The sequence below is a fragment of the Botrytis porri genome, assembly GCF_014898465.1.
Source record: "Botrytis porri strain MUCL 3234 chromosome Unknown BPOR_022, whole genome shotgun sequence".
In the NCBI taxonomy this organism is placed as follows: domain Eukaryota; kingdom Fungi; phylum Ascomycota; class Leotiomycetes; order Helotiales; family Sclerotiniaceae; genus Botrytis; species Botrytis porri.
Window position 1 is genome coordinate 436610 of NW_024066096.1, and position 21968 is coordinate 458577.

The 21968-nt window shown below is 39.9% G+C and overlaps 5 protein-coding genes across 5 annotated transcripts; 3 read left to right on the top strand and 2 right to left on the bottom strand.

Annotated features, from left to right (window-relative positions):
• Positions 1 to 4187: 4187 nt before the first annotated feature.
• On the top strand, positions 4188 to 4602 carry EAF01_011586 (uncharacterized protein; the record flags this gene model as incomplete). The annotated part of the gene is made up of 2 exons (XM_038919844.1): positions 4188 to 4432; positions 4521 to 4602. The coding sequence occupies 2 exons, from the start codon at positions 4188 to 4190 to the stop codon at positions 4600 to 4602; spliced, it is 327 nt and encodes a 108-aa protein (XP_038764777.1).
• Positions 4603 to 5034: 432 nt separating this feature from the next.
• On the bottom strand, positions 5035 to 6102 carry EAF01_011587 (uncharacterized protein; the record flags this gene model as incomplete). The annotated part of the gene is made up of 1 exon (XM_038919845.1): positions 5035 to 6102. One exon carries the CDS (start codon positions 6100 to 6102, stop codon positions 5035 to 5037), a length of 1068 nt encoding a protein of 355 aa, XP_038764778.1.
• A 1019-nt stretch (positions 6103 to 7121) lies between these two features.
• On the bottom strand, positions 7122 to 11627 carry EAF01_011588 (uncharacterized protein; the record flags this gene model as incomplete). Its single annotated transcript, XM_038919846.1, has 4 exons — positions 7122 to 8901; positions 8957 to 10666; positions 10715 to 11419; positions 11476 to 11627. 4 exons carry the CDS (start codon positions 11625 to 11627, stop codon positions 7122 to 7124), a joined length of 4347 nt encoding a protein of 1448 aa, XP_038764779.1.
• A 2137-nt stretch (positions 11628 to 13764) lies between these two features.
• EAF01_011589 (uncharacterized protein) lies at positions 13765 to 19294 on the top strand (the record flags this gene model as incomplete). Its single annotated transcript, XM_038919847.1, has 2 exons — positions 13765 to 17455; positions 17508 to 19294. The coding sequence occupies 2 exons, from the start codon at positions 13765 to 13767 to the stop codon at positions 19058 to 19060; spliced, it is 5244 nt and encodes a 1747-aa protein (XP_038764780.1). The 3' UTR covers positions 19061 to 19294.
• A 588-nt stretch (positions 19295 to 19882) lies between these two features.
• Positions 19883 to 21595, top strand: EAF01_011590 (uncharacterized protein; the record flags this gene model as incomplete). The annotated part of the gene is made up of 3 exons (XM_038919848.1): positions 19883 to 20048; positions 20145 to 20657; positions 20745 to 21595. 3 exons carry the CDS (start codon positions 19883 to 19885, stop codon positions 21593 to 21595), a joined length of 1530 nt encoding a protein of 509 aa, XP_038764781.1.
• Positions 21596 to 21968: the final 373 nt, after the last annotated feature.

Below are 21968 nucleotides of genomic sequence, written 5' to 3' on the forward strand. Positions count from 1 at the left end.
TTATAATAAATAGATTATTAATATTTAAATGATATATAATATATTTCGAGAATAATATTATATGATATAATAAAATAATATGAAAAAAAAAGAGTTATATTTAATCAATTTATATATGGGTTATAATATTAAAGCTATAACAAGTTAAAAATAACTAATATATCGGGAGATAATTTAATAACAAAAAATAATTAAATTTTATAATATAATTCTATAATTATATCTATAATAAAATATTCAATAATAATATCTACAACTTTACTATCTGTTAAGTAAAGTTCTTTTTAATAAAACAGAATTTAAATATATATCTTATAATTAATAACAAAAGATTAATTTATAAATACTTTTCTAAAGTATTTACTATTAATTAAATTAATTATATTAAAAGAAGATTTATATGCTAAAAATATAATAATTTTAATAAATAGAGATTTGCTATTTATAATATTAAGCTATAAAGGCTCTTTACTAATAATAACTTGTCTTATTTATTCAATATTCTTTAATAATCTCTATAAGTAATTTAATATGAAGATTGAGTTTTTCTATATAATTATTAATTAGAGATATTAATATATTATAGAATGAAATATTAGATATACTTTTTAAAGGTATTAAAGATTTAGTTTTAATAAATCTCTAAAATATATTCAATTATTATTTAAAATAGAATATAATATAAATACTATTATTATTATTATTACTTTAAAAACCATATTTCTAAAAATCATTTTAATTATAAGATTCACTTTCATATTAATTAGAATATTAATTGTTTTGATTAGTAGAAGTATTTCAATATAATTTACAATTGTTAAAACCTTCTTAGGGACCCGCAAATCCTAGGCTTTCTTTAGCTATTTGTTATATATTCGTTTATTTCTTGATATTATGATTTTATATTAAGTGATTAGGTTTCTTGTAATAATGGTAGAGATTAAGTTAACATTCTTCTTCTTATTATTAATCTTATATTCTAAAAGTATTAAGATCTATAGAATCAGATAATACTAGTATAATGAATAATATATTAATTAAAGATATATAATATTATATAAAACTCAAGTTTGTTTTTAATTTCGAAAAGTATTTATTTTTTTATAAATTCTAACTTCAAATTTTAAACTTTTATTTCCAATTATTGATATTAGTAAAAGAATAAGAATTAAAATTTTATATAAATAATTATTAAAGATTATAGAAGATTTTCATTTTTATTATTATAATTATTTTATATAATTATTTATAATATATTATATTAAGATATTTTAATTGAATATAAAAAGTCGAAAAAGATATCTTATTAATTATCTTGAGTTTATTAAATCGGATCAAGACTTTATATATTATATTAACTAAGATATAAAGTTTATTAAATTTATTAAAAAAGGAATTGTTAATAATATAAATCGAGATTCTATTAATAATATTATTTATATTAATTAATTTCTTTTAATATATATAATTATTAATAAAAAAGATTAAATATAAAAACTTCTTTTTATTTATATTGAAAATAATTGAATCAATTATTCAGTAGATTTATAAGTTTTATTTTCAAATAATGTATTCTTTTTATTAAGATATTAATTCTATTTTCTTTTCTTGAAAGAGCTTAGAGTTCTTTGAAGTTTGTTATTAATTAGTTTTATTTTAAGCAAAAGCATTTAATGTATTTTATATAATTTAAGATTATAATAATTAAGTTAATTAAAATTGAATATTTAATTAATTATTTATAATAATTTTAAGGAGATACTTTATAATTAAATTTTATTTAGGTATTTATTAAATAATAAAAAGTGAATTGAATATATAATTAATAATATTATATATATAATTAAAATAATCCTATTAATTTTGTATTAATATTAATAAAGGAAAAGGATTATAAAGTTTATAATCCTAAAAGCTAAATAGCTTTTCTATAATTTATTATTATTAATTAAAAGTATTATTGATTTTAATTTTAAATATTTTAGATAAAACAAATAATAATAAATTAGTATTCGAAATACTTAATATATTAATTATAATGAGTAAAAAGAATAAAATAAAGATATAAATAAAAATAAAAATAAGAATAAAGATAAAAACAAAGATGAAGTGGTATAAAAGGTGTAAAAGATTATGAAAATTATAAAAGGATTTGTTTTAAGTAGGTAAAAACAAAAATAAAGAATTTCTTTTCAAAGTTAAATTACTTTTATTATAATGAAATTCTTTTATAGAATAAAATATATTATTATGATATAAGAGATAACTATTAGGTAAGATGTATAATATTCTATAAAGAGTGAAGAAGAAGGCGGATGTTACGACGACATCTAACATACCGAGTCACCTGATCAGAAAGTCACGGGATTAGAGATTCCCACTGGATCCCACTGCTCCCACCTGGTGGGACACGATGGGATCAATGGGACAACAAGGAACGAAGGTCTATATAAGGGAATGGGTTTCATTACAATGTAGAGCTTCGTGCTCAAGAACAATTACTAGTTTCATTACTATAGTTACGAGAATTGCAATTAGTTACAACTTTATTGAATTCCTACTTGAAGTTTAGTCTAAACCACCTCGAGAGAACTCTAGACACTTCCATGTGATCCTAGAGGCAGCTCCCGTAACAGCGGAGAGATTCCGACTATATAGAGGGTGGATGCCTTAGGTATCCGTATAACTACGTATTGAACCCGTGACAATAGCTTTTTAAGTATATTATAAAGAAAATAATATTATATATTTATGTTTACCATTATATTCAAATTATTTAATTTATTTATTTAATATTAATTATTTTAATAATCTAAAATGTTTATATAATAATCAAATTAATAGATTTATTAAAATATATATCAATTATATTTTAAAGATTGAATTCTTTATAGCTTTTAAAACTATATATAAAGAATTAATTATCTCTTAGAATATAAAATCAAAATTCCAAAGAATAGATTTAATTCCATTTAATTCTGAAATTGTATTTTTAAAATTAAATATTCAAATTTATATATTTATCCTTCTTTCTTTTGATTTAAATTTATAAATCTCTTAAATCCCTTATAGTCTAATAAAAACTCTTTCTTAATTAATATTAATTAAATCTCGAATAACTTGTTATCAATTAAGCTCCTTTATATTTATATTCAAAATTATATTAGTTCTAATTAAAAGTATAAAAAGATTAGTTTATGAAAACATACTTTTAACTATAAAGATTCATATATTTCAAAAATCAAATGAAACATTAAGTAAACATCGATATACGAAAAAACTCAATTATATTAAAAAGAAGTGTTTACTAAATAAAAAGCTTTTAATATATTATTTCAATAAAAGATTGATATTCAAATTCAACATAATAAACATTAAAAAGAAAGGAATTCTAATAAGGAAGTATTTTCTAATTAATATTATAGTAAATATAGAAAGATAAATTATAATTCAAGAATTTATCAAAATAATATAATAGATTCTAAATTATTAGATTCTTAATAGTTTTAATTAATTAATTCAATTGTTATTAAATAATATAGATTTGAAAGTATAAATTGAAATAAAAGTGGGCTATATGTTGATATAGGCTATATGCTAATAAACTACGTTAATCATTTGTTTTGTTTTGTAAGTTCTTTCCGTGAATTAAAATATGGCGTAGTTAATGGGGTTGTTTTTGGAGAGGCAGATAAACCTGTTGACGAGTAGGAATCTCGTATTCAGGCCTTTGCTTCTTGAATACCTTGAAATGGGTATTGCCACAGTATGAAGCCTAATATGGCTTGCAGTTAATGGCCATTTTTATCTACCTTCCAGAATCCGGGATTTTACGACCATCCCCAGATTTGACCTATTTTCAGTATGACAACAGCATAAATCGAGATTAGTTGTGATTCTCTCATTCTTGTTGGGTTTTCCCCAACGCTCACATTTTACAATGCTCAAGAGTCGTAACATCTCCGTGTGAAATCCACACATCAAATTAGTAGGTAGTAATCTGCTCTTGATGTCACCTCGTGGTTAAAATTGTATCCCCAAAATCTTTGTGTCTGTTCTCTGTGTACCCAGATGGACTTCCTCTGCACTTTCGGTTGTTGAGTTGACAACGACACCATATACTACCTATGGATGTGTCTTTCGACAACTAAAGTCGTTAAATAAGGCTACTTCAGTTTTCATTCACGATGGGTAACTGTCTCGCTCGCCTGGAGGCCGAAATGGTTTCACCTCCTCCCATCCCTGAAAATTGGAAAGACCTTGGACCTCGGAAAGCTCTTCTTCGCAGTCCACCGGATGCACAGGCTAGGAGAAGATGTAAGAGAGAGAATGGAAGTGATGGATACGAAGAGGGGAATAGACTGCTTTTAGTAAGGAGGGAGACATCGAGTGGCATTAAGGGTCTGACCTTTGATTATGCGGGGAGGCCTGTGTAAGTCGATAATGTTCCTGAGAATTCCCTCATGTCTGCTAGTGAGTCAATCAGCTTGCGGTGGCTAATGACAATGATTACGTATTAGTTGGAGGGACCCAAAATTGCAGATGCACGACTCGGATGATAGCGATATCGCGAAGTCTGAATATATTGAGGAGACACTCTAGAGTTTTCAGAGTTTGAACTAATCAGTCGAGCCGGCAAACATGACCTTACAATTATGGTTCACCTCCCGCTGGCCATATAGCATTAATTTGTTTCATCTCTATTGTTTGAAAATTGTTCTTGTTGTTATCCCGCATGTCATCTGGCTTTCCTAGAACCGTCAAGAGCTTTCATCTTAATTGCATAATTGTTCGTCAGTTTAGTTGATATAGCGAGTGACTTTTAACCACGCATAAACATGACTCCGATATTGAAATCGCAGATGGAGGCTTTACCATCGTATTATATAATATACTAGCAAGATATCGTTCTATTAGACAAAGCTATCCTTTCCAGAAGCACCAAAAGCTGCTCCTACATATATTTCATAAAAACGTTTTGACACCTTCTATCTTAGCTCTAGCATCCAAGCTTCGAATATCGTTCAAGAGTTCCTATATCCCACTATCCACAAGTATCGCCGGCTGCTCCAAGATGAAAGCAGGTCCAGCAACAACAGATTCCTCCGTAGGTGCATCCAACTCATCCGCAATAACCGCCAAGATAATTCCCTTCAACTCTAGATCTGCAGGAAAAATTGTGCTATGACTAGTAACATCATACGGAACCGATAGTATCTCCAGCCCATGAAAGAAAACCGCATAATAATTTTTTCCCTCTTCAAAAATTGGCATCTCAATCCCATTACTACCTTTCTCATACACAAAAGTTAGATTGCCTCCCGCAGTGACATTCTCAGGGGTCTGTAACTGTGGTAAATGTTGACTAGGAGAGGGATACCCTGGATTCGCACGCGGACATGATTCATCAATAATAAATCGATTCGTCGAGTCTAAGATCTGATTCGCATACGGAAAACTTGTATCGATCGGTCCAGCAAATGGATCAACTCCCCAAACAGAAATCAAAGCCCACGTAGTATGCCGAGTCTCCGTTTCTCCAATCCCCATCAAGGCCCCCTTCGTCACATTCAAGTTTGCTTGCTGCACGAGTCCAGCCGCAAATACCATACTGGAAACTTCAATCAGGACTTGCATTTCGAGGAATTCGGTAGCGGTGCTCCACCCAAAATCGTAATCGCATGCCCCTGGTTTGATCGAGGTATTGGATATGGAATCTTGGAATATTCGCAGATGTCCAGCTTCGTTGTCCCGAATTTCTTGGATGCGATCGTAGGTATTGTTTGGGAATCCGATGGTCGTGAATGATGTAGTGTTTAGAGCTTCGACGGCTTGTTGGTAGAAGGAAAATACTGCCCATTCTGCTCCTAGGAGGTTTTGAAAGAGAAGGTCATCGGGTCCGGGTGGACCACTCCCTGTTGGTAGAATCGGCGAGGAAGAATTTGCTGGGAATGGTGCCGATTTACCGCGGTATGAACTGTAGTAGTTTGTTTCGCTGGGTATAGGACCATCAGACGGGTCTGAGATATTGAGAGATGCTGGATGAGCAACTGATAGGGTTATAGAGACTAGGATAGACAAGAAGACAAATTTGAATTGCATCACGAAAAGCTGTCAGCTCAAAGCTTAGTGAATGAAGTGTTGATATGAGTGCTCAAGTCGAAAGAATGAAAGAGTTGAGATCGGGGTTTGATATCCAGCGAAGGAACCTTTCTTATATGCATTCTATTGTTTAAGCAATAACAGACCTTAAACAGAATCATCATTCTTAATTTTCATCGATAGATTACCAAAATTTCGCCATCGCCGTAGATTTGCTCACCTATTCTGATGTCCCTCTCAGCTTCGTATTGACAACCCACTATGTATTACCATTTTATCGTAGACTACGAAGAGATTACCCATTTCACAATCCATGACCTATACCTCGAAAAATCATCATCAGCTTATTCTGATGATCCCGTATTGAGTTGCACAATCGGATATCCCTCGCCACCACGAAGCTAAGCCGTAACCACGTTACCTCTTCGGGTAATGAATAAGTTACTAGCAGCTCGTAGCGTCAAATCCAGCCGCATCGCTTATTATTAAAGTTCTGCACGAAGTGACATACATTTAGTTGCATATCACAATGAGAACTAAATGTGAATTTAGAAAACTTCTATTCCATTTTTGAAATGGGCACGTTTTGACTTATGGGTATAACATAAGACTAACCAAGGGACGAGTGAAAACCATACCACACAGCATAAATTGACAATCCGGATAAAAGGTGATGGATGTAATGAACAAAATGGTGGCGTGAAGGTTACGAGATTCAAAAGTCCTCGGAGTCTTGTGTCATTAGATTATAATCTGGTACATTGGAAATCGTGCGCTAAATAGAATATTGTATGTCATTTATCTCGTATCATATCAATCAACCCTAAGAATATTCGCTAGTAAACATATCACAGCAAAAGAGAAAGAAAATTTAATACATCTCAGGTCCATGCCAAAATAATGACCTTTCCACGCAACATTTTTTGGTATAAAGCCACCTACGCCCACCCACCTGCCGATCCTATCTCATTATTCATTAGACAATCTTCACCAAAGCCTCCCAGTCGCGATCTATTTCATCACAATTCATCCTTTTTCCCAACGACAGATTGGGTGGCCTCTCCCAGAACATTTCCCACACTATTAGCCATTTGCTCAACACCCTCACTCGCTTTACCGAGAGCCTCATTTCCACCTTCTCCAACTGATGATGCGAACTCTGTTAGCTTAGCCCGTGCTGACTCAACTGCTGCATTTAATCTTGATTGTGCACTCTCCACAGCCCCTTGTTCTTGGCCATAGATGGCTTCCGAAACTTTAGCTTGTGCAGCTGAATAGGATTCTGCAGCCGCGGAAGTTGCAGATGAAAAGTTCTCTGCTATAACCTGAGTTGCTGACTCATAAGTGCCAGTGTGTGTTCCGTAGATTGCTTCTGAAATTGCCTTTTGGGCGGAGGCAGCGGCGTTTGAGATTGAAAGTTGAGCTTGATCTGCATATCCTGATTGCGTACCATATATGCCCTCGCTCGCGGCGCTAGAGGCTGAAGCATAAGCAGAGGCAGCTGCTTCGGTAGCCTTTTCATAAGCACCCTTTTCGGTACCATAGTACTGAGCACTAGCAGCTTCAACAGCCTCGTTGAGGTGAAGGGAAGCAGCATCAAGAATTTCCTCAATTGCAGGAGGAGGGGTGAACATCGAATTAGCAACGGAACTGGCCGATGCGTAAGCTTGACTTGCGTAAGATGACGCCGAAGAAACTGCATCACCCGCACCCGTATAGTAAGCGGAACTCAATCGACTATAGACGCTTTCGGTGAAATCAGGTTCTTTTCCAACAACCAGTTCATTGATAAGTGATTGCACAGCTGAATATTGAGACGCCGCACCGTCTGTAGCTTGTGCAGCATATTGTTGCACATTTGAGAGGAAATTGCCAGTAACAAAATATGGTGTGGGGGATCCATAGACTTGATGACTAGCTTTCGTGATAAGAGCTTCCCAATTTTCGCTAGCGACAGAAGCAAGAGATTCAGGAAGTGGTGTTGCGCTACTGGAAGTGACCGCATTCATTTTTTGAGATATTTCGGAAGAAAGACTAGCGTAGCTCGCAGAAGCTTGAAATGATGCCTCAGCAAAACGAGAGGATGCAAGATCAGTAAACTTTGAAGCGGGTACAGCATCACTAGCAACATTGGATAGTTTTTCAATGATTGTATCAAGTCCTGCTTGGGCCTTTGCGACAGCACTAGAGTACTCTTGTGAGGCTTGAGATAGAGCTGCTTCGTACGCTGGTGTAGAAGTCCCGATAATATTGGCACTGGCTTTATCATAAATACTCATATGAAGTGGTGTCTGAGTTGGCATGACAGCTGAAGATGCTGCCTCGAGAAACTCGGAATATCGAACATGAGCTAGACCAATACCGGCGTAGTATTGATTTTGAGCTTGAGAGAGTAGTTGTTGAGCCGCTGGGGTAGGTGCGGGGCCAATGTGTTTCTTCGCAGCATCATATTGAGAAGAAGCAGCTTTGAGGCCCTCTGAGAGTCTTGATGCGGCTACTGATTGTATTGATTCTATGGCACCGGTGGGAGCGCCATACGCAGCGGTCGATGCGCCAGAAAGTGCGATCTGAAGCCTGGAACTAGCTACATTGACGGCATCGGTGTAAGCAGATTCAACAGAACTAAACATTTCCTGGTGAACTGGCTTTGCAGATCCCGAAACTTGAGCCGAGACAACAGATTTTGCTTGTAGGTAGTGATTCGATGCCCTCGACAATGCGTCGCTGTAGACAGATTTAGCTGAACTTGCGGCGGAATCCAACTTTGGTGCAGGTGTGCCATAAATTATGGAGCTTGCGCTACTTGATGTCAGTGGATTGGGGGATAATAGCAAGTGGTAATTGAGAAACTTACGCAGCAACAGCATCAGCATAACGACTTGTGGCGATACTAGCAACACTTTCACTAGTCCCTTGTTGCGTCCCGTATAAAACAGAACTCGCGGCAGCCAAAGCACTAGAATATTGCTCAGCAGCGAGCTTAGTTACACTCTCCACAGATCCTTGTGTACTGGTTGGTCTCAGCAATGCTTCACTGACTGCTCTTGTCATGTCACTGAATTGATCACCAGCCACGCTTGCCATACTTTGTATTTTCTCACTGTAAGTTTCCTCGTCGGATTCATCAATGGCATCATCAAAAACAATCTGTCGTGCCTCAACGTGAGCTGCCATTGCTCCACCCCACACTTTCTTGGATGCTGTGCTCGAAGCGACCGAGGCAGATGAGCTTAGGGAGCTGGTAGCATCGGTTGCACTCTTTGATAACGAACTGGCAATAGATGACGATGCTGACCCAAGAGATTGGGATACCGTTGAAGCTTCATCCGAAATTGCACTGCTGACGTAGGATATCGATGAACTTGCCGCATCGGAAACACTGTACGCAGAACTGGAAATGACAGAGCCTGCAGATTGAACGCTGCTTGAAACTTGGCTAACAACTCCCGGTTGCTCGCCAATAATAGACGATGATACCTGTTGCGAAATACTACCGAATTTTTCACCAACAACAGAGCTAACACTTTCAATACTTCCTTGAGGTGTGCTAATAACACTAGAAGAGATGGATGAAGCCGCCTGACTGGCTACTGACGAGACATATTCTAGAGTTCCTTGTGTGGTACCGGCCATAGCATCAGTGGCCTCATTGGTCTTTTCCATGACCTTTTGGCCAGCGACTTCAACTGCGGGTGGCACATATTTAGTGCTGAAATCTTCGCTGGAATCGCCGGTTGATATCTTCCATTTACCAGTTTCCTTTATGCGAGATAATTCAGCTGCTGCATCTCCAGCAAGACCCATTGCTTTACTCTCCACGTCTTCCGAGGCTGCTCGAGCTTTCGCAAGACCTGGATGATCAGTGACGACCTTTTCAACATCAAGTCGCCATTCTTCAAATTTACTCTTCAACGCATGATATTTGGTCCAATCTTTATGGGTTATTCCATCTGTCCAGGCCCATCGCATTCCGATTTCTTGCAAACCTAAGTCCCTGATATGATCAATGATATCAAACGTATCTTTGACTGATTTCCCAATAAGTGAATTTGTCTCCGAATCAAAGCTTTGTCGCCAAGTTCGGACGGCTTGGGCCTTTTCCTTAATTGCAACTCCTGCTTTTCGGACAGCAGTATTGAGCGATTCTTCAGATTCTTCGGTATCTTTCTTGGCATTGACGATTGAAATTATAGTAGACTTGAGCGACTCGAGATTCGACTTGATAGCCTCCTCCAATTCGATGAGTAGAGCAGATCCTACTTTGTTGGCTTGATTTTGAACCAATCTCTCGGTGATCTCAGTCACTCTCTCATCGATTTCGTCGGAACCTTCATCTGCCGCCTTAGAGAATTTTTCTTGCCAGGTTGTTAGATCTTTTGCAACCACGTTTCGAGCATTTTCCCTGATCTCATCTTCACTCAAAGGGGTCTTTGTTGGTGATTCGGTAGAGGAAGGAGAAACTGAAGAAGTAATGGAGGTCGAGGATGAACTTGTAGCGTGCGCGTATGAAATGGACGAGGATATTGATGAGAGTGTGGAAGAGGCAAAGGAAGCAGACGAGGAACTAAATCTGCGTAAGCTAAAATCTAATAGATACATCTAACTGACTCACGAATCAACGCTGTCTACCACAGCCTGTAATTTTTTGCCATCCCTATATCTACCTAATCTCTCTCCAATTCGTACTAACTGTGGTTCTACGTTCTCACCATACAAGATTCTCAATTTGGGCCAGACCTTTCTATCCAAAAATACCCCCGTCGAAGTCAAGGCCCACTTTGTATATGGAACTCCGGTGCCTACAACAAACTCATTTGCGTATCCGTAGCCCTGAATGGCATATGGCTGTACAATATTGAAGGTCGGAACGATGTGTTCATGATATGTCTGCGCAGCATTTGTTTTGGCCAGATCAAAATATGGTCCACTGGCAGCAGTGACTTTGTTCCAATGTGGAGCTAATGTTTGATCGTATTTGGCCTTGGCAAGACTCTGATATTTTGATACTTCTGGTTGTAAAGTTTTGTCCCATTGAGCTTGACCATATGCTTGTATCTGTGCCACTCTTGGTGCACCATATTTCATACCAAGAGCAGTTACAGGTGCAATGATTTTCTGGTCGACGGAATGATAATAAGGCTTTGCGGCATTCACATATGGTGCGGCATATGAATTGTAATATGGTTCAAGATGAGGTACCAATACAGATCGTAGTTGAAAATATGGTTTGCAGATTCGAGGAGAGGTATCTGTAACGAGATCGAGACTCGCAGGACATCGTAGGAAGATTGTAATTATCGAGTACCACGTTAAGATCCTGAAGCTTCATCAGTAAATGACAACGGCATGAGAAACAATAGACGTATAGCATACCGTGTAATAGTACCGAAACCGAAGAATCCGGAGCTCTTCTTCTTGATCTTCTTATCACTCCTTGCTACCGGCGAAGTGGTAACAACGGTGGTGTGGCCATTTAATCCATTTTGTTTGGCTTCCACCACCTTTCCATTACTACCTGCTGCCATCTTCTTCTACAGCATGTAGATTTTGTCGAAAACCCTTCGTTACTATCAATGTGATATATTTTTTTGGTGATTGGTGAAGGGTTTTCTTAAGGTGGTAGAAATGTAACAATGATATAAGCAGTAAAGTGGGAGAGCTTGCCGAAAAATAAATAATGGTGGTGGTGGTGATTTCCCTCTAGATTTAACTGGAACAAGAAAAGCACAAAGTAGGATTTCCAAGATCTGATGTATGCCAAGAATTATTTCTACGGCTATCTGCATCTAATTGATGACGACAAAACAAAGGTGGTGAAAGACAGAAGAGAGAAGGGAGAGTGAAAGAGCCTGGATAAGATATACGGATCCTTTTTTTTTTTTTTGAGTATTTGTATGAATAATAAAAATGCCCCAAAGTTTTGTTGGTGGGAAGTTGGAGTTGGAATAGTTGTTTATATTTTCCTTTTCATTCGACTCTCTTTACAGGTTGCTACCAAGTATTACCTGTCCTGTGTACTCCGTAGGTACCTTGGTATATTGAAGCTTTCAGCTACCAGCTAACAGCTAACAGCTATCAAATGTCAAAATTAGTCTTCTTGTTTCTGGTGAAGTCTTCTAGACCCTAAGCCTGTACCGAGGTCTAGTGCCCGAGACTAATACGAAATACTCCATTCTGATTGGTTGGCCAGGCCAGGAGGAGGAGGAGGAGGAGGAGGAGGAGGATGTTGAAAAACAATGAACTCCTGCCTCCTTCCTTGGTATTCTGTCGTCATATAGTAATAAGCACGGCTAACTAGCTGATCAAGAAACTACCACTACCAAACCCAGTATTCAAAGAGTCGAGACTCGCTAACAAATCCAAGAAATGAAGAGCATGAGCTACTGCTATAGATGATAGGCCCCAAAAAGAACTAGATGAGATGAACGATTGATAAGAGCTAGCTACTTTAAAGTCATGTCAGTGTATGGACACCTAGGTAGCGAGTAGATCTTGTCAGAGACCAACCCCGCAATAAGATAGATAGATCACCAGAAGTATCTGTCAAGCCCCGATTCGATGGGTGGGAACATGCACTCAATCTCGAAATGTCCGCACGTGACATATTTCCCTATTCATCATAATCTGGTTCATTATTAGGTCAAAAAGGGCAAACAGTTTGAATAAGCCACTATGCTTACAACATGATATATAACTCTCTAGATGGTAGATACCTGCCCAGCGCATAGGTACTTCATTGCCAAATAGTCTGCCTCCACGGCAGTGGCTCCCAGAGGGGTCAGCCGACCGTCATTCAATTAATCAACGTTCGTTATATTTTATGTTCCGATCTTGTGTTAAGGTCATTACTTCTGTAACCATGGTTGGCCAGGTTCTTGCCTGGGCAGGTATATATTAGCTATCTACCGGTAGGTACCTGGTCTTCCACGATCAGACACCATAAATCATAGATCAATTCCTTTCTTCGACATGCTTGTTTCTTTTTAGCTGAACTCTGTTCCTCTCTACTCAAGCACTCGAGAGATAAATCAGGAAAGGCTCAATCCTAAAGTGCCTCGACTATATGGTGGTGTACGGTAGATACGATCTAGAGGGTGTAGGGCTGGGCTGTATTTAATCCCTCTCCCGGTAAGTCCAATGGGACTTGCTGATTACCTAATCACTTCCGCACCCAATACCTATGTCTGTGGACCCAGGAACTTTCATTCATAATCAACAATACTCGAGAAAGTCCCCAGGTGCTTCATTCAGTACGTACTTGACGATTTCCACACCCACTATTTTGTATTGATCTTTTTTTTTCTAAACACCATCATAATAAATAGAGCCTTCTGTAATCCATCTTCTTATCCCTTTCCCCCCTCTTCTCTTCGGAATCCCCTTTCACTACTCCCTCACTCCTTCAATTAAGTTGTGCATTAACTCCGACAATTATTACCATCCAACCGACCACCCACCGACAACTACCTACACTAACGGCACGACGCCACACCTCGAGGGAACATCCGAATGTCCCATGCTATTTCGAAATTTCTAGCTTAAAGGCATTGACTGCTTTCCACGCATTTCATCCTTCGAGCTTTGGACTTCATCTGCACTTTCGATAAATCTTTTCTCTTCTCGTCCTCCCGTTCTTCCGACCTTGCCCACGTTCCTTTCAATATGTCTACACCTGGGGTCATCTCCACGCATAACGACAACCCCGCGCCAGATGTCATGAACGATCCTCAATACGCGACCAATACAACAAACGGGGTGGATGATAATGGCGATCCAGATACTTGCAGGATATGTAGAGCGGAGGCTACGGAGACAGAACCTCTGTTCTATCCTTGCAAATGCAGTGGAAGTATCAAGTTCGTTCATCAGGATTGCTTAATGGAGTGGCTATCGCATTCGCAGAAGAAACACTGTGAACTCTGCAAAACGCCCTTTCGATTCACAAAGCTATACTCGCCCAACATGCCACAGTCATTACCTACTCGAGTTTTCCTAAAACACTTTGCCTTTTATGTCATCAAGAATATGGCTACATACTTAAGGTTCGGCCTGGTGATTTTGGTTTGGCTAATTAGTTTGCCATTCTTCATTCGACAAGTGTGGCGATTTCTATTCTGGTTTAGTGATGGAGGTACACCAGCCCGAATTTTGATAACCAATACCAGACAGAATGACACCGCCCCAGAAGGTTTGGGGATTTCGCGTGGGATTGTGAATTCAACTTGGGGTGGGACGGCTTCGGAAATAATTACGCCCTTTAATGCTAGTCAAACTTCATCTGTTGGAACTGCGGGGTTTATGGAGAAGCTTATGGGTATCATAATGCCTGTTTCTCAAACACTCAATATTAGTGGTTCGGACCCTCTCACATCTGGTTTCTTCAGGTCTCTTTATTACTGGATTGGACTAACACATGCGATACCTTCAGATGACTCGACGAACAATACGGGAAGTATCACTACAGTGTCCCAATCCGGAAGTCAGGGACATTCGCTTCTCAGTGATGTCTCTTTTTTAAGTAATGGAACTAGGTTCCCGTGGCTGAATCAAGCCATTCTCGACACTGCCGAGGGCTTCATCATAATTCTGGTAATTGTGATTACATTTATTCTTGTCTTCTTGATACGGGAATGGGTGGTCCAACAACAACCTGTCATCAATATGGGTGCAGCATTCAATGCGGATGTAGCTGCCGCTGATGTACCTCCCCAAGAAGATTTGCCAATTGACGTTCATGAGCTTCAAGAAAGAATGGAGGAACGAATTCGAATCATTCAGAGGGAGCGCCTAGCGGAAATTCAGGGCCTTGATGCTAGACCCGGTGCTCAGCTAGATGTGCCTATGCCTGTGGAGATACGCAATCCAAATCGCCCTCGCCCTCTATTCGACTTCAATCGTGAACTGATCCCAGCAGCCGAACTCGAAGATTTTGGAACTGCACCGGGAACCTTCGATCAGCAGCGGAATCTCGATGATCCAGAAGTTCAGCTCACTGATCAATTCTCGGTTATATGGCGACGAGCCGGAGGAGATCCCAGAGAAGTATTGAACATAATAGATCAAGAAAATCTCGGAGATCAAATGCAATATTGGGTTGATGCCATGAATTTACGGTTGCAAAATGGAAATTTTGACTATGCCGAATTGGCCAGTGACAATAGGATTCCAATGCCATCAGACTTACCTCAACCGGCCAACACGAACCATTCAGTCGACTCCAGCAAGGCTAGTAGGGTGGATCAGAGCAGTACTAGCTCAGACAGTTGGGAGGAAGTACCGGAATCTCCCCAACTCGAAAACAAGAGCAATTCGACATTTGATGGAGAATCCAGCCACAATTCGAAGCGGATTTCAACAAATGGTGATATAAAGGGCGAATCGTACATGGCATCGGAATTGTGCCTGAAGGAAAAGAGTTCCGACTCGGATAAGTTGGACGAGACGGATAACAAATACCCTATGATTTCAGGTGGACGAACACCTGCATTTCCCAATCGAGAACCGCACCCCCTTCCATTGTCTCAAAATCGACCCAGGGCTACCTCAGATGTCCCTCATTATCGAGATAAATCGCCATTAGGTCGAAACAATTGGGCCTTCTCTGATCTTCCAGATGAGGACTTTTCCGACCCAAACCTCAGCTTATCTCGGGAAAAAAAAAACCCGAATGAAGAGAAAATGGTTTCCATGGCTCGAAAGGCAGTTGAAGATCTAGATTTGCACCATGCAGTGACTTCGGATTCAAGCGTTGACCAAGATAATGCGCAATCATCTTCGTACACTGGGAATTCTCACAGCCGCGAGAGTGACGATGGGCCCCTCGAGATAGTTGGCGAGGATGGCGTGACTCGCACCGCGAGGAACTTGGAAGAGGTCTTTGAAAACAATCCTATCTCAAATGATGAAGACGAAAATGAAAACACTTTTGATGAAACGGAGCAAAATCCTTTCGCTCCAGACACGCCTCTTCCACCCCAACGTGAACCCATTCTCCCTCCTCGTCGACCAGTAGAGCCCGAAGGTCTCGCTGGCAATGTCGCGAATTGGTTATGGGGAAGACCCGATGATGTTGCACGGGAGGAAGATCTCGGTGCGAATGATGAGCATATAATTGAGGATATGGCTGCTGAAGCCCCATTTGTACCAGTTGCACAAGCTCGTCGCGATGCTTTTGTTCACGGGGATGACGGTGATGAAGATGTTGGAGTACGCGAGGTTGCCATTGCCCCAGCCTTAGATCCCGAAGCAGATATTGAAGACGCTGAAGATTTTGATGGTATCATGGAGCTTGTTGGTATGCGAGGGCCACTGTTTGGTCTTGTCCAGAACGCCATCTTTAGTGCTTTTTTACTTGGAATTACCATAGGGATTGTTATCTGGATTCCATATAATATTGGCCGGATATCTATCCTTCTCTTGGCAAACCCGGGACCAGCATTTAAGCTTCCCCTTCGATTCATCTTTGGGGCTGCAGCTTTTGTGCAAGACACTGCCTTAGTAATATTGGGACTGTCATATTATTGTTTCATTGCTGTCGCTCAAGTTCCTTTGCGGCTGTTGGCTTTTTCTAGCTCTCAAGGAGGAAATGATGCTCTCAAATTCTCTCAGGCCGCCTTCGAACGCGTCATGAACGGCACGGTTGATAGCATCATCCACCTCGCTGATTCTGAAATATTTACCTTTTCAGCTGCCTCACATGAAGCTTTGATGATGATCAAGTCCAACTTGTTTGGAATACTTGCGACTTTTGGGAATGGACTCATGTTTGTCTTATCGGGGAGTTATCAGCTCACCGTTGCCCATTTTAGAAACATTACGGATTCTCTGTTCAAAGCTATTGCATCTATTGTATTGGGAATCCCGACATACTTGGCGCGGCCTGATTCCTGGGTTATCAGTTTAGAAGTTCCCAGGCGATTAGCACCACTGGATCCAGCCTTGAGCGTCTGGGGTGGTGTGGATCGAATGTGGGCTACCCTAGCAGGTTTTGCTACCCTCGCTGTGTTAGGCGGTCTTTACGTCAAGAGAGGCACACCATTTTCAACAGAACCGGGAAGTGTACGAGATGTGGAAAACGGCGTAATTGATATGCTCAACCAAGCAGGCGGAGTCATGAAAGTGATTTTTATCATCAGTATCGAGATGCTCGTATTTCCCTTGTATTGTGGCTTGCTCCTAGATGCAGCTCTGCTACCGTTGTTCGAAGGTGCTACTATTATGTCACGTCTTAATTTCACTGGCCGGTCACCTCTCACTTCCATCTTCATACATTGGTTTGTCGGCACTTGTTACATGTTTCATTTCGCCTTATTCGTGTCGATGTGTAGGAAAATAATGCGAAAAGGAGTTTTACGTAAGTCACTCGACTCTAGTTGTCATCAATAAACCATAGCTAACAATATTAGACTTCATTCGTGACCCCGACGATCCGACGTTTCATCCCGTTCGTGATGTACTAGAACGAAGTGTGACGACACAACTGCGCAAAATCCTGTTTAGCGCATTAGTTTACGGTGCTCTGGTCGTTATTTGCTTGGGTGGAGTAGTTTGGGGACTTTCATTCTCATTCAAAGGCGTCCTTCCAATTCATTGGTCCTCAAACGAGCCAGTGCTGGAATTCCCCGTTGATCTCCTCTTCTACAACTTCTTGATGCCTTTGGCAGTTAGATTTTTCAAGCCTTCTGATGTTTTGCATTCAATGTACAGCTGGTGGTTCCGCCGGTGTGCTCGATTGTTGAGGTTAACGTGGTTCATGTTTGATGAAAGAAAACCAGACGAGGAGGGTCAAATCGTTCGAAGGTCGTGGAAAGATTATTTCACGTCCTCGAAACCTCAACATGCAGAGCACATGAAAGACGATGATGTCCAGCTCATACACGATGGACGATATGTAAGAGCTCCCGCATCGGATCAAATCAAACTCCCAAAGGGTACCAGGACTTTCCTCGAAGTAGATCGTGATAATCGTCGTCTGGATGGCGTCAAGGACAGTTTTGATGGTGTTCATGGTCGCAACCCTGAAAATTACAAGCTGGTCTACGTACCACCATGGTTCCGTTTAAGGATATCTACATTCATTCTTTCAATCTGGCTCTTCGCTGCAGCAACAGGAGTATGCTTCACCATCGTCCCTCTGGTATTTGGAAGGTATATCTTCGCAGAGATTATTCCAGCGGATGTTCGTAAAAACGATGTTTATGCTTTTTCCATTGGAATATACATATTAGGGAGCGCAATTTATGCTCTTATACACCTTCCAACCGGCTTGGTAGCACTTCGTAACTCAATATACATTGACGGAGACACACCAAGCATAATATTTAGCCGTGTAGCAAAGGTTGCTCTTCGCATAGCCTGCATTGTCTGGACTTACACTGCTTTCATCCTTGTACTTCCTGCCCTCTTTGCTTTCCTCGTGGAATTTTATTTCATCATCCCCATGCATACTTATTTCTCTGAGGACGAGAGACATGTGGTTCATTTTGTGCAAAGTTGGACATTAGGATTGTTGTACGTTAAATTGACCACAAGAATTATATTGTGGCATGAGGGCAGCCGGCCAGCAGAAGCATTACGTGCAATCACGCGAAATGGCTATTGGGATCCGGATGCAAGGCTAGCTACAAGGTCTTTCATATTCCCAGCTACCCTTGTACTTTCCATGGCTCTTGCTCTTCCCTACATGCTTGTTCAACTTGCAACCAAAACTTTTTGGAAAAATTCAACAGAACTAGAATTGATATATGTGAATCGATACGCATATCCCATGGTCCTGGTCATGTTGGGGATGGTTGGTGTCTTATGGAAAGCGGCACAGATGGTTAAGGGATGGAAGCAGAAGATTAAGGATGAAGTTTATCTGATAGGGGAGAGATTACACAATTTTGGTGATAACAGAAAGGTAGTTGGAACTGCTACTGGATTGGGGGGAATGGGAGTGAGGAGGATTGATACTTGAGCAGATATATTTCTCAGAGCTAAATAGAGCTCCGTGACAGCGCATATCATTTTGACCCCTCACGAATTGAAAACAACCCGATGTCCCGTTGGTATTGACCAAACAATAGGATATTGACCGATATGTATTCTTTTGTATGTATATAGTCATGTGCCAGCAATGGAGTTACGGAGAATACCTTGGGGCGTAAGGTGGTGTTCGTCTAGATATGATATGACTTTTTTCAAGTACAGCACAAGTCGACCCGATTTTTCTTTCGATTTTGTGAAACTTACTTTATGCGCCTCTTGACATTGTTCTCGCTGATTAATTTTTTTGGGCGAAAGCAATGACCGTCAGGGGTGTGGACACCGACCCGGCTCGGTACCCCATTCTTGGTTATCATCTCCGGCGATATGATAACAAATGCCAATGGATATTTCGCGTTTCCCACGTGTTTTTAGATACGAGTAAAGACATTCGGTATCAGGCTGATGAGGAAATTACTCCATCTTGAAATGTGAACATCCATGAATTTTCTGCTACTATAGAAATATGCCCAGTGGGAACCCGTTGTTTTTTTGACCAGCCCCCTTCTCTGGGGAATCCTATGGGTTATTCATGGTACTTCTCATCGATCATCCAGTCGGGTGAATTGCCAAGTTCTCCTGACCGAAAAAAAGTGTACTTATAAATATGTGTATTAACTGCTCTGGCCGATGAACTCGTTTTTGTTGTTCATTCGGTGATATCTTTGTCTGTGGGGTTTGTCTTTGTAGAACCCTATTTCACGCCTTCAACTATTCATTCTGCATATATTAATCCATTGGAGAGTAGCACACGATGAAGTTCATCCCTTCAAATACTCTCGCCAGCACAAGCTTTCTTCTCACTTCCTTTGCCCAAGCAACCATCTTTTTGGCGCCAGAGGACGATATTGTGCTTCCTCGAAGCTCAAGTGCCATCAATCCATTGACTAGGTTAGGAGCCAACAGTCCCTATTTTACTGGTAAGTTCTCGTGAGAAAATTCTCTGGTGACCGAAGTATTGTTTCGATCGATCTAAAATTCCTCAATATACTGTTCTAGATGCTAAACAAAAGCAGGACCAAATGTCAACGGCATTAGCAATCAAGTGCCTGAAAACTGCTATGTAGATCAGGTAGCGTATAATGTTAGACACGGAAGTCGATATCCGGATTCTGGAGCATACTCGCAATGGATCTCCCTATATGATGAGATACAAGCAGCGAATTTTACTTCCACTGGTTCCTTGGCTTTCCTAAAAGCATGGAAGCCAGTTTTAACCAACCCTACCCTCCAAATAGCCCAAGAAAGCCCCACGGGGTTCAAAGAAGCCTATGATCTTGGTTATCAACTGAGGACTCGTTACCAAAACCTTTATTCTTATGGCCAACCATTCATAAGCTGGGCGAACTTGTATCCTCGCGTTGTGCAAACTGCACAAAACTTTGTGAGAGGGTTTCTAGGATCTTCAGCAAGTAATCTTGGCGTGGTAGTTACCATTAACTCAACGGGAAGCGAATTGGCACTTTTTGATAGCTTGAGTCCAAGTGATTTGTGTCCGTCATTTGTGGATGGTAATGGTGGGACAGAACGCAAGTCACATTTTTCCATATCCTTTCAAATTCATACACTATATGCATTATTTGGTCGCTTCGAACATAGCTGATGAACGACTCCAGAGACAACATGGAATTCGATATACCTCCCTCCCATTCACGTACGCCTTCAGTCATTAATCAAGGGAAACCTCAACTTCTCAACCACCGATGTCTCTATCATGCCATACCTTTGTGGTTTCGAATCTCAAATCACAGGTACATTGTCTCCATGGTGTGGCGTCTTTACGGATGAAGAACTCAAACAATATGAGTATGCACAAGATTTGAGATACTATTATGGCACCGGCCCAGGTCAAGATTTACCTTCCAAGATGATGCTTCCATATCTCAGTTCCCTCGTCAAAATCCTGGAACAAGGTCCAGGTACCAACGGAACATTCCTCAACGGATCCAGCTATACATTGCCTAGCATCCTCACTGCTTTCATGAACGACGGACAGATCACCGAGCTCGGCGCTGCAACTGGCGTATGGGACAATACCAAATCTCCAGGCGACGGAACGAAAATCCCATACGATTACAAATACATCTCGAGTCATTTCGTTACCATGAGAGGCACAGTCGCACTCGAACGATTGAATTGCGCCATTCCCGGAAACTCAACCCCCACCAACTCGACAACTTCAGCACCATATTCGTACAAAAAGACAAGCTCGTCAGCTTCCATGAATGCAACATATGTTCGCATTCTTCTCAATGATGCTGTTTATCCAGTCCATTCATGTCGATCCGGGCCCGGTTCCAGCTGTCTTCTTAGCGATTACTCAAAATGTATCAAGAGTAAGGTTGAGGCCGCGGGAGATCTTCCAACGCGATGCAATGTTACGGCTCCTGGCGCACCTACTACAGTCAAGGGGGCTAGTTTCTTTACTGATTTGTCACTTCCATGGTTGGGGACTGTTGTCCCATAGGTGAACGATCTGTACATGTAATAGTGGTCGAAGCGGAAGATGTATATAGATAGTTGGAAACTATTTCAACGAATTTCTAGATGATGATTAGCTTTTCTGACAACTTGATGGGTTTCGTTCCCCCTTTCCAGGCTTTTGAAGTCATGTATCTGACTTGCAATTATCGGAATATGATAAATCACGATAAAGAGTTGCATACAAGACGAGGAACAATGTAAAATCAAAGAAAAAATAGATTGAATTGTAATTAAACTATCACTAAGACTATTCAAAATGCAGCCAAAAGAAACTAGATATTTTTCGCATCGAAATTGCAACGCCGCTCTCTTTCTGACCTTGAGATATCAGCAAACATTCCCACCAACCCTGACAT